Genomic DNA, 13,280 nt, shown 5'->3' on the forward strand with positions numbered 1-13,280 from the left:
CAGCGCCTTGAAAAAGTATTCAGCCCCCACAATTATGTTCACATTTTACTCTCTCATTTTCTAAATATAGAATATATTGAAGTTGGATTTTTGTTCAGCTAATCGATAAAATATTGTGCATCATGTCAAATTAAAGAAAAATTCCAAAACGTCAACAATTTACTAAAAATTAAAAACCAAAATTGTGAGGCTGAAGAAGTATTCGTCCCCCTTTTAATTACTACACTAACTTTTCACAGATCCAATATTTTATATTACCTTACCAACTCATGCAATTTGTTGATTTAGAAAATTGGAGAATCACTTGTTTTCAATGAATTCATGCAGTTCTCTGTGAGGAACAACTGTATGGTAGATTTTCAACAGACCAAACCAAAACACAGACAAAAGATCATACGAGTCAAGTCAGGGAAATTATATAAAGAAACACAGATCTGGAGAAGGGTACAAGACTATCTCAGAGGCATTGAACACACCTTGGAGCTCAGTGCAGTCCATTGTGAAAAAGTGGAAAAAATAGGAAACCAGAGCCACACTGCCTAGGTCAGGGTGCCCCTCTAAACTTAGCTGCCAGAGAAGAATGGCACTTGTAAGAGAGGTCACTGTGACCCCAACAGTCACTCTGAGTGAGCTGCAGAAGTCACTGGCTGCAACTTGAGATGATGTCCATGGTTTCACGATCTCTAAGGGCTTGTAGAAAATGGGTATTTATGGAACAGTGGCAAGCAAGAAGCCCTAGCTGAAGAAAAAACATATTCTTGCCCGTAAAGACTTTGCAAGGTGTTACTTAGAAGATAATGTAAAGATGTGGAGGAAGGTCTTGCGGTCAGCTGAGACTGAAGAGGAACTTTTTGGCCTCAACACTAAGCAGTATGTGGGGCGTAAATCTGATTTCCCAAAAGACTGCTGGTTATAATAGTTGTGAGAAATGGTTCAACTAAGTACTGATCAAAGAAGAATGAAACTTTTGAATTTTTAATTTTTCATGCTTTGAAATTCTCCCTGTTTTTTTTTTTTGGTGAGGGGAGCTGTACTATGAAAAAAGCAGCCTGTGATTCACAAATAAAATATCTCGGTTAAATTGATCAAAAATTCTGGTTGTAATAATAATTTATGTGAACAAAGTGTTAGGGGCTGAATACTTTTACAAGGCACTGTATACTAAATCAAAGGCAAAGATTTTATGTAAGATTATCAAGAAATGTAATGAGACAGAATCAGTGCCTCTCTATTTATGGAAGAGATACCAATAGAGCTGCCAAAACAGCTCTGTGCAGGTCAGAAGGCAGAACAACAGAAGCAGAAAGCAGAACCACAGAGGCCTAATACTTGAAATAAAACTTTTTCTAAGACTATTCTCCGTGCACGTTTTCCCAATTTACTCTCGGACTTTGTTTTTTTAATATTTCAATCTCTAGATCTCGGATGTCCTCAGGCAAGCATTTCATTCCACTGCCCTCAACAAATTTTCTCGTTATTCATACCAAGTGCAGAATATCAAAGCTATCTTATTCCAGGGTGGCTAATGCTCACAGACATGATGACACTCGCAAAATATTTCAAGACTTCTTCACTCTACCACGATCTTAGAAGTTTGTCTCTGTTTCCTGATTTACCAACTTCCTCATTCCTCGGTGCTACAAAGATGCGTAATAAACAGAGTCCAAAGGAGGGTATGAGCAGGTTTTTAAAATGAATTACAGGAAAATCTGCAGGAGGATTTAGAGAAGGAATTCCACATTACATGCCATGTCGTATGAAGTGGCTGATCATCGTCTTTCCATGACCATGATGGTTCTTGGCAATTTTTCTGCAGAGGTGGTTTGTCATTGCCTTCCTCTGGGAGTGTCTTTAGAAGATGGATGACCCCAGCCATTATGGTTTGTGATGTGCACCAGCTGCTCATATGACCATCTACCATCTACTCCCATGGCATCATGTGGCCCTGGTCAGGGGCTACACCTTGCCCAAGGGTGCTTTGCAGACTAGCAGAGGGAAGGAGCGTCCTACACCTCCTTTGGAAGGGGAGGTGCAACAAGACCTGGGTGTCATTATACACCAGTCATTGAAAGTGGGCATGCAGGTACAGCAGGCGATGAAAAAGGCAAATGGTATGCTGGCATTTATAGCAGGAGGATTCGAGTACAGGAGCAGGGAGGTACTACTGCAGTTGTACAAGGCCTTGGTGAGACCACACCTGGAGTATTGTGTGCAGTTTTGGTCCCCTAATCTGAGGAAAGATATCCTTGCCATAGAGGGAGTACAAAGAAGGTTCACCAGATTGATTCCTGGGATGGCAGGACTTTCATATGAAGAAAGACTGGATGAACTGGGCTTGTACTCGTTGGAATTTAGAAGATTGAGGGGGGATCTGATTGAAACGTATAAAATCCTAAAGGGATTGGACAGGCTAGATGCAGGAAGATTGTTCCCGATGTTGGGGAAGTCCAGAACGAGGGGTCACAGTTTGAGGATAAAGGGGAAGCCTTTTAGGACCGAGATTAGGAAAAACTTCTTCACACAGAGAGTGGTGAATCTGTGGAATTCTCTGCCACAGGAAACAGTTGAGGCCAGTTCATTGGCTATATTTAAGAGGGAGTTAGATATGGCCCTTGTGGCTACGGGGATCAGGGGGTATGGAGGGAAGGCTGCTGCAGGGTTCTGAGTTGGATGATCAGCCATGATCATAATAAATGACGGTGCAGGTTGGAAGGGCCGAATGGCCTACTCCTGCACCTATTTTCTATGTTTCTATGTTTCTATGACATACTGTAGCTCCACAATCAACAATGATGGAATGGTGGAGCTGACTCAATGGGCCGAATGGCCTAGTTCTCCTGTGTCCTATGGTCTAAATATTAGTGGACAAGAAAATTTAATTTTTATTTATGTAATGACTGCAAAAGTTAAATGAAATGATTCTTTCTTTAATTCATAGGCTCACAGGCAAACAGTGCAACAATAATAACAAGTGCAGGAAAACTGCGGTGTCAAGCTATAATTCATATGGTTGGACAAACAGATCCAACTAAAATCAAAGCTACAGTTGGTGAAGTTCTGCAGCTATGTGAACAACAGAAATTCTCCTCAGTTGCTTTCCCTGCCGTTGGTACAGGTTGGTATTTCCCGTAATGTTTTTTATTCCCCACTCCTTTTGGAGTTTCCTTACACACTGAGAAGAGCCAAAATATTAATATCCAGACCATGACAGAAACTATACAAGTTGTGTCCTAGTTCCACTACAGTATGTAAGAAGAATTATGCAGTAAGATGTGGGAATGTAATTAGTGGATTATGATCATGGGAAGGCAGTTGGTCTGAAAATGAGCTTGAGATGAAACAGGCAGCAATCGTAGTTTTGGATACTCCAGTTTAGATGAAAGTGCGTACCCTAGTGCTTACTTCCACAATACATGCTACAACTGGAGAACTTGATTTGATCATTTGTGAGAGAGATGCTATAATGTTGCGATTACCAAAACCTGAAGAGAATGGCAAGGTAGGATCTTGATCCTGATGTAATCTCTACGTTTCCACAGTGGGATCATCCACTTCTGCAGTGGTTGGTCTCATACTGCCCATACTCCCTATTCTTATCCTTGTGCTAATCAGATCAATTTGTTACATTTTGACTTTGTTGGCGTGGGCTCATCTGACTGACTTGTGTGAGCTTCTCTTTGGATCTGACTCAGGGCTACAAGCAGTTTCTTGTGCCTCAGGTAGCTTCCTTCGTCCTTTCCAAATCAGACTAGTTCAAACCTGTTTAATCAGGCCCACCAAACACTGGGCTCAGGTTATTTCAGATCGTAGGTTATTCTTTCTACAAGCCTGCTATTTTTACATAATGTAATAAAAAGCTTCTTACTTGGAAAATGGTTTCAGGTTTGGTTCTTGTTGAGCCATCCCTAAACAGTTTACAAAATGGTGGCTGCAAGAACAGTCTCACAAAATGGCAGCCTTCATTACTTTGAGCACATGGCAGGAACAAAAACATTTGCTTTGTCAACTTCTCTTGCCCTTAGCTTATTCCTGTTAGCTAATTCACAGATGTTAATCCTTTCCAGCCAACAGATCCCTGCAGGGCACCTCTAGTTACAGACCTCAAGCCGGAATAAATCTTGTTGACCACTATCCTCTGCCTTCTATAAGACAATAGGACATGGGAGGAGAATTAGTACCACTTGGTTCTTTGGGTTTGCTCCACCATTAGATCATAGCTGATTTATTATCCCTCTCAACCCCACTTTTCTTCCTTGCCATAACTTTTATCACCCTTACTAATCAAGAACCTATCAATCTCTGCTTTAAATGTACCCAATGACTTGACCTCCACAGCTGTCTGTGGAAATAAATCTCACAGATTCACCACCCAGCGTATCCTTTCTTAGATATGATGCCCAAAACTGTTTGAAATACTGGACTCCAGACGTGTTCTGGCGAATGCCTTGCACAGCCTCAGCATTGCATGCTTGCTTTTCTAAAGAGTGACACAGCAGTGTAGCAGTTAGCACGAAGCTGCTACAGCTTGGGGCAATCCAGAGTTCAGAGTTCAATTCCAGCACTGTCTGTAAGGAGTTCTCCCCGTCAACCACGTGAATATCCTACGGATGCTCCAGTTTCCTCGCACAGTCCATATCGTACCAGTTACTAGGTTAATTGGTCATTGTAAATTGTCCTATGATTAGGGTAGTGTTAAATAGTTGGGTTGCTGAGCAGTTCGCATCATTGGGCTGGAAGGGCCTCTTCTGCACTGTCTATCTAAATATAAGTACAATATTCTAGTTCTCTAGAAACCATAGAAAAACTACAGCACAGAAACAGGCCTTTTGGCCCTTCTTGGCTGTGCTGAACTATTTTCAGCCTAGTCCCACTGACCTGCACACAGACCATATCTCTCCATACACCTCCCATCCATGTATCTGTCCAATTTATTCTTAAATGTTAAAAAAGAACCCCCATTTACCACCTCGTCTGGCAGCTCATTCCATACTCCCACCACTCTCTGTGTGAAGAAGCCCCCCCTAATGTTCCCTTAAAACTTTTCCCCCCTCACCCTTAACCCATGTCCTCTGGTTTTTTCCTCCCCTTGCCTCAGTGGAAAAAGCCTGCTTGCATTCACTCTACCTATACCCATCATAATTTTATATACCTCTATCAAATCTCCCCTCATTCTTCTATGCTCCAGGGAATAAAGTCCTAACCTATTCAACCTTTCTCTGTAACTGAGTTTCTCAAGTCCCGGCAACATCCTCGTAAACCTTCTCTGCACTCTTTCAACATTAATATCCTTCCTGTAACTTGGTGACCAAAACTGAACACAATACTCCAGATTCGGCCTCACCAATGCCTTATACAACCTCGTCATAACATTCCAGCTCTTATACTCAATACTTTGATTAATAAAGGCCAATGTACCAAAAACTCTCTTTACGACCCTGTCTACCTATGACACCACTTTTAGGGAATTTTGTATCTGTATTCCCAGATCCCTCTGTTTTACTGCACTCCTCAGTGCCTTACCATTAACCCTGTATGTTCTACCTTGGTTTGTCCTTCCAAAGTGCAATACCTCTCACTTATCTGTATTAAACTCCATCTGTCATTTTTCAGCCCATTTTTCCAGCTGGTCCAAGTCCCTCTGCAGGCTCTGAAAACCTTCCTCACTGTCTACTACACCTCCAATCTTTGTATCATCAGCAAATTTGCTGATCCAATTTACCACATTATCATCCAGATCATTTCCTGGTAACCTCCTTGAAAAACTCCAATAGATTGGTCAAACATGACCTACCATGCACAAAGCCATGTTGACTCTCCCTAATAAGTCCCTGTCCATCCAAATGCTTATAGATTCTGTCTCTTAGTACTCCCTCCAATAACTTTCCCACTACGGACGTCAAATTTACCGGCCTATAATTTCCTGGATTACTTTTCGATCCTTTTTTAAACAACGGAACAACATGAGCCATTCTCCAATCCTCCGGTATCTCACCCGTAGGCACCGACATTTTAAATATATCTGCCAGGGCCCCTGCAATTTCAACACTAGTCTCCTTCAAGGTCCGAGGGAACACCCTGTTCGGTCCTGGGGATTTATCCACTTTAATTTGCCTCAAGATAGCAAGCACCTCTTCCTTTTCAATCTGTACAGTTTCCATAATCTCACTGCTTGTTTCCCTTAATTCCATAGACTTCATGCCAGTTTTCTTAGTAAACATAGATGCAAAAAACCCATTTAAGATCTCCCCCATTTCTTTTGGTTCCGCACATAGCCGACCACTCTGATCTTCAAGAGGACCAATTTTATCCCTTACAATCCTTTTACTCTTAATATACCGGTAAAAGCTCTTTGGATTCTCCTTCACTTTGACTGCCAAGGCAACCTCATGTCTTCTTTTAGCCCTCCTGATTTCCTTCTTAAGTATTTTCTTGCATTTTTTATACTCCTCAAGCACCTTATTTACTCCCTGTTTCCTATACATGTCATACAGATCTCTCTTCTTCTTTATCAGAGTTGCAATATCCCTTGAGAACCAAGGTTTCTTATTCCTATTCGATTTGCCTTTAATCCTGACACACTGGAACCAAAGTGCTCCCCTACACACACTCCCATCACTTGTCCTAACTCGTTTCCTAACAGGAGATCCAATATTGCATCTCCTCTAGTTGGTACCCCTATATATTGATTTAGAAAACTTTCCGGAACACATTTTACAAACTAAACCATCTAGACCCCTAACAGTATGGGAGTCCCAATCAATATGTGGAAAATTAAAAATCCCCTACCACCACAACTTTATGTTGCCTGCTATCTCTCTGCAGATTTGCTGCTCCAATTCTCGCTGACTATTGGGTGGTCTACAATACAACCCCACTAATGTGGCCATACCTTTCCTGTTTCTCAGCTCCACCCATAAGGACTCAGTAGACAAGCCCTCTAATCTGTCCGGCCTGAGCACTGCTGTAATATTTTCCCTAACAAGCAATGCTACTCCCCCACCTTTCGTTCCTCTGCCTTGATCACATCTGAAACATCGGAACCCTGGAATATTAAGCTGCCAGTCCTGCCCCTCCTGTAGCCAAGTTTCACTAATTGCTATAACATCATAATTCCACGTGTCAATCCACGCCTTCAACACATCCGCCTTCCCCGCAATACTCCTAGCATTGAAATATATACACCTCAGAAGATTTTTACCACCACTCACAACCTTTCTATTTGCGGCTTTGCTTGAACTTTTAACATCATTTATTTTCACCCCAGCCCCACTGTCAGCTCTGGCACTCTGGTTCCCATCCCCCTGCAAATCCAGTTTATAGCGTCTCCAATAGCACTAAGAAACCTCCCTGAAAGGATATTGGTCCCGCTGTAGTTCAAGTGTAACCTGTCTCTCTTGTACAGGTCCCACCTGCCCCAGAAGAGGTCCCAATGATCCTGAAATCTGAAACCCTGTCCCCTACACCAGTTCCTCAGCCACTTGTTCATCCTCCAGAGCATCCTATTCCTACCCTCACTGGCACGTAGCACAGGTAGCAATCCTGAGATTACCACCCTCGAGGTCCTGCTTTTCAACTTCCTACCAAGCTCTCTATAGTCACTGTCCAGGACCTCCTCACTCTTCCTTGCTATGTCATTGGTACCGATGTGCACCACGACATCTGGCTGATCACCCTCCCACTTCAGAATGTCATGCAATCGATCAGAGACATCCTTGACCCTGGCACCCGGGAGGCAACAAACCATCCTGGATTCTCTGTCACGACCACAGAACCTCCTATCTGCACCTCTAACTATCGAGTCCCCTATCACTACTGCTGTCCTCTTTTTCCACCCTCCCCTCTGCACTGCAGAGCCAGACTCAGTGCCAGAGATCCGGCTACTGCAGCTAGTCCCAGGTAAGTCATCCCCCCCTCAACAGTATCCAATGCGGTATACTTGTTGTTGAGGGGAATGGCCACAGGGGAACCCTGCTCTGCTTGCCCTTTCCCCTTCCCTCACCTGACAGTGACTCAATTTCCAGTGCTCTGCTCCTTTGGTGTAACTACCCTCCTGTAGCTATGATCTACAATCTCCTCATTCTCCCGAATGATCCGGAGGTTATCCAGCTCCTGCTCCAGTTCCCTAACGCGGTTTGTCAGGAGCTGCAGCTGGATGCACTTCTTGCAGGTGGTGTTGTCAGGGACACTGGAGGGCTGACTTCCCACATCCTGCAAGAGGAGCATTCCAACATCCTGCCTGGCATTCTCTTACTCTAAACAAACTGGACAAAAAACTTAACGGAACCTACCCTGGCCTCTGCCCGTTCTCGTCGAAGCCTGTTGAGCCAAAGCTGTCCCACTCTGCTCCCTCTCACTCCGCTGCCCACTGTATATGGAGGTCTGCTTTTAAACCTTGGTGCACTACATCACGCGCCTGCGCAGTGCAGACCCTTCTCCCCGAGCACTGTTTAAAAAAAAAGACTTTTTGTACCCGATTTCTTCACTCCCTTCTTCTCAGCTGCTTGCTTCGACTGAAACAAGAACCGTTTAAAATTCCTCTTTTTAAACCTTGGCGCACTACGTCACGCGCCTGCGCAGTGCAGACCCTTCTCCCCGAGCACTGTTTAAAAAAAAAAGACTTTTTGCACCCGATTTCTTCACTTCTCTAAAAATGAATGCTAACATTGCATTTGCTTTCCTTACTACCAACTTAACTTGCAAATTAACCTTTAGGGAAAATCCTACATGAGTAATCCTACTGAATTTACCTCCCATTTAGAAAGTAGTCTACACCTTTTATGGGCATGTCAGTTTTGAATCCCAATGGGCAGGTCACTATGGATCCCATGCATTTTAATCTCCTTGATGAGCCTACCATGAGGGACCTTACTAAAGTCGAATATCCAGAGCTCTTCATCAATCACCTTCATCACCTTGAGAATCATAGTCAAGATCTGAAGACATGACTTGCCCCACACAAAGCTATGTTTACCATCCCTAATTAGGCCATTGCTTTTGAAATGTTCAGAATCTTATCCTGAACCTTACATATGCATTCTTTTCCTTCTTGACTAAATTGAACAGCTCTCTTACCTGAGATTCCCTTAGTTTACCATTCTTTTACTTTCTTCTCCCTGTGATCACATGGGCTTTTGGGTTTTTTGTTTCCTCCCAAGCAGTCAAGGACCTACAGGTTAGGATTAATAGCTGTAGGCTCACTATGTTGGTGTTGGAAGCATAGTGCCACTTGCGGGCTGTCCCAGCACATCTTCAGACTGTGTTGGTAATTGAAACATACAATGCATTTTTTGAGAAATATTGTTAATAAAGAGAGGAGATGCACAGTATGTATAGGCAGTAAAGATGAAATGAGGTACTTGAGAATAACAAATGCAAAGGCACACTTAAGAGGGACATCAGGGCTAAACTAGAGCATAAAGTTGCTCTGGTAAACAAACTGAAGGAGAGTTTCAAGAGTTTCTTCAGTTATATTAAAAACAGAAGGATAGCAAGGGACAAAATTGATGCTCTTCAAGATCAGCATGATCATTCTATGCTTGTAGCCAATGAGATGGGGAAGATCTTAATAGATTATTTGCATCTATATTTACTCAGGAGACAGACCCAGAGTTTATAGAAGTGAGGCAAAACAGCAATCTCATGGACTGTATACGGATTTCAGAAGAGGAGGTGCTTATTGTCTTGAGGAAAATTAGGGTGGATAAAACCCCAGGTGCTGATAAGGCGTTACCTCAGACCTTGTGCAGAAATTGCAGGGGCCCTAACAAAGGAATTTAAAATTTCCATAGCTATGGGTGATGTGTTGGAAAGTTGGAGGATAGCAAATGTTGTTCCACTGTCATTATACACCAGTCATTGAAAGTGGGCATGCAGGTACAGCAGGCGGTGAAAAAGGTGAATGGTTTACTGGCATTTATAGCGAGAGGATTCGAGTACAGGAGCAGGGAGATACTACTGCAGTTGTACAAGGCCTTGGTGAGACCACACCTGGAGTATTGTGTGCAGTTTTGGTCCCCTAATCTGAGGAAAGACATCCTTGCCATAGAGGGAGTACAAAGAAGGTTCACCAGATTGATTCCTGGGATGGCAGGACTTTTATATGAAGAAAGACTGGATGAACTGGGCTTGTACTCGTTGGAATTTAGAAGATTGAGGGGGGATCTGATTGAAACGTATAAGATCCTAAAGGGATTGGACAGGCTAGATGCAGGAAGATTGTTCCCGATGTTGGGGAAGTCCAGAACGAGGGACCACAGTTTGAGGATAGAGGGGAAGCCTTTTAGGACCGAGATTAGGAAAAACTTCTTCACACAGAGAGTGGTGAATCTGTGGAATTCTCTGCCACAGGAAGCAGTTGAGGCCAGTTCATTGGCTATATTTAAGAGGGAGTTAGATATGGCCCTTGTGGCTACGGGGGTCAGGGGGTATGGAGGGAAGGCTGGGGCGGGGTTCTGAGTTGGATGATCAGCCATGATCATAATAAATGGCGGTGCAGGCTCGAAGGGCCGAATGGCCTACTCCTGCACCTATTTTCTATGTTTCTATGTTTCTATGTTTAAGAAAGGCTCTAAGGATCAGCCAGGAAATTATAGGTCGGTGAACCTGACATCAGCGGTGGGAAATTTATTGGAAAGTATTCGAAGAGACTGGATATGTAAGTATTTGGATAGACTGGGACTGACTGGAGATAGTCAATAGACAATACGTGCAGGAGTAGGCCATTCAGCCCTTTGAGCCAGCCCCACCATTCACTGTGATCATGGCTGATCATCCACAATCAGTATCCAGTTCCTGCCTTATCCCCATAACCTTTGATTCCACTATCTTTAAGAGCTCTATCCATCTCTTTCTTGAAACCAAAGAGTGGTACCTCTCTGACTGGAGGCCTTTGACTAGTAGTATGCTGCAGGGATCAGTGCTGAGTCTGTTTTTTGTCATCTATATTAACAATCTGGGTGATAATGTAAACTAATTTGCGGATGACACCAAGATTGGAGGCATGGGATAGTGAGAAAGGCTATCAAAACTTGCAGTGTGAAAAACGGGCTGAAAATGGCATACTGAATTTAATGCAGACAAGTGTGAGGTATTGCACTTTGGCATGACAAAGCAGGGTAAGACTTGCATGGTGAGCAGTAGGTACCGAGGTGTGCGGTAGAACAAAGGGATCTGGGAACACAGATCAATAACTTCCTGAAAGTGGCCTCAGAGGTAAAGAGGGTTGTAAAGAAAGCTTTTGGCACATTGACCTTCATAAAGTACTGAGTACAGGAGTTGGGATGTTATGTTCCAGATGTCCTAATCTGGAGTATTGTGCGCTGTTTTGGTCACCCATCTTCAGGAAAGATAACAGAGAAAATTTACAAGGACATTACTGGGAATTGAGAACCTGAGTTATAGGGAAAGGTTGAAGAGATTAGGATTTTATTCCTTGGAACATAGAAGATTGAGAGGAGATTTGATAAAGGTATACGAATTATGAAGTGTATAGATGGGGTTTTGCACTGAGGTTGGGTGAGACGAGAACCAGAGGTCATGGGTTAAAGGTGAATATTTAGGGGGAACGTTGGCGGGGGGGATCCTTTTCACTGAGGTTGGTAAGAGTGCACGACGAGCTGCCTGTGGAAGTGATGGTTCTGAGTTTGATTTCAACACTTAACGGAAGTTTGGATATGTACATGGATTGGGGGAGGGGGGGTATAAAGGGTTATTGTCCAGGGGCAGGTCAATGGGACTAGGCAGATTAATAATTTAACATGGACTAGCTGAACCAAAAGATCTTTCTGTGCTGTGGTTGTCTATGTAAGTGTTCCTAAGTGATAGTCATTAAGGCAGCTGAAACTATTAATGTTACAAAGTATGAAATGAACTTTTAATCTTAACTGTTATCATTCTTACATTTGAAATATTTAATAATGTAAGAAAATGGTTAGAATAGAAAATAAAAGAAACATAGAAGAAAATTAATGCAGAAAAAGGAACCTACTTCAGATTAGTATGTGTGAATGTAATATAAAATGTGTTAGTTTCATTGGCCATGAACTGATAAGGTTTTAATTTTAAGAAATTATAGAGTCAGATTCTTTGCTGCCAATCAAATGATTTGCCAAGAAAACAAGAAATGGGTTGCCATAATCAGATGAACAGAGAAACTTAACTGCCTATACCTCTGTTAATCACGGCCTCAATATCTCTTGAAAACCAAGGTTTCCTGAAGCTGTTATCTTTACCATTTATTCTGACAGGCACATACAGGTTTTGTACTCTCAAAATTCCACCTTTGAAGGCCTCCCACTTACCAAGTACACCTTTGCCAGAAAACAGCCTGTCCCAATCCACAGTCGCCAGATCGTTCATGATACCTCCAATATTACCCTTTATCCAATTTAGAATCTCAACCCGTGGACCAGACCTATCTTTTTCTATATTTACTTTGAAACTAATGCCATTGTCTACATTAGATGCAAAGTGTTTCCCTACACAAACCTCTGACCTATCTCGTTCCCTAATAGCAGATCAAGTATTGCACACTCTCTTATTGAGGCTTTTATGTACTTGTTAAGGAAACATTCCTGAACACATTTGACAAACTCTATCCCATCTGATCTGGTAAGATAAGGGAGTCCCAGTCAATATGTATAAAGTTAAAATTAGCTACTATACCAACCTGAGATCTCTCTACAAATTTGTTCCTCTAAATCCCTGGACTGTTGGGTGGTCTCCAGTATAGCCCCATTAACGTGATCAGGCCTTTCTTATTCCTCAGTTCCACCCACAACACCTCACTAGATGGGTTCTCCAGTCTTGAAAGGACAAATGTCCTGTTCTGTACAGTTTCTGTGTTTCTGCCTGGCACTTCGGGTTAATCGTGGCTAGTAAACGAAATCACGTGTACATTTAAAATGTTTCTATGCCATTCACCAGGACAAGGAAATGCCAAGCCCTCCCAAGTTGCTGATGCAATGATTGATTCAGTTGTGGAATTTATAAAGAAGAAACCTTCAGCTTCTTTGCGGAAGATTCGCATCGTAATTTTTCAACCTCAAATGTTAAGTGAATTTCACAACAGGATGAAAATGCGTGAAGGATCTAATATTCCAGTTCATGAATCTTTCATTAAAAAAATATCAAGTAAGTATCAGACATTTTAAAAAGAAGAATATATTTTGTACTGGAATGAGTAATGGGATAAAAGCTTTTAAAATAGAAAAATAGGATTATTACATAAACTAAAATCAAAGAAAATAAAACAGGTTTGCATCATGCATTTTAAAAGGATG

General features: G+C 42.4%; 1 protein-coding gene across 2 annotated transcripts in view; it reads left to right on the top strand.

Moving 5' to 3' along the window:
• The window catches only part of LOC140199656 (protein mono-ADP-ribosyltransferase PARP14-like), a 95,795-nt gene that overhangs the window by 63,667 nt on the left and 18,848 nt on the right, over window positions 1-13,280 (top strand). For both annotated transcript variants that reach the window (XM_072262100.1, XM_072262101.1), the window contains 2 exons: window positions 2,939-3,115; window positions 12,925-13,131. In XM_072262100.1, coding sequence (XP_072118201.1) covers window positions 2,939-3,115; window positions 12,925-13,131 — 384 coding nt within the window. The remainder of the gene's footprint in view (window positions 1-2,938; window positions 3,116-12,924; window positions 13,132-13,280) is intronic.

Source organism: Mobula birostris, chromosome 6 (assembly GCF_030028105.1).
Source record: "Mobula birostris isolate sMobBir1 chromosome 6, sMobBir1.hap1, whole genome shotgun sequence".
NCBI classification, from domain to species: Eukaryota; Metazoa; Chordata; class Chondrichthyes; order Myliobatiformes; family Myliobatidae; genus Mobula; species Mobula birostris.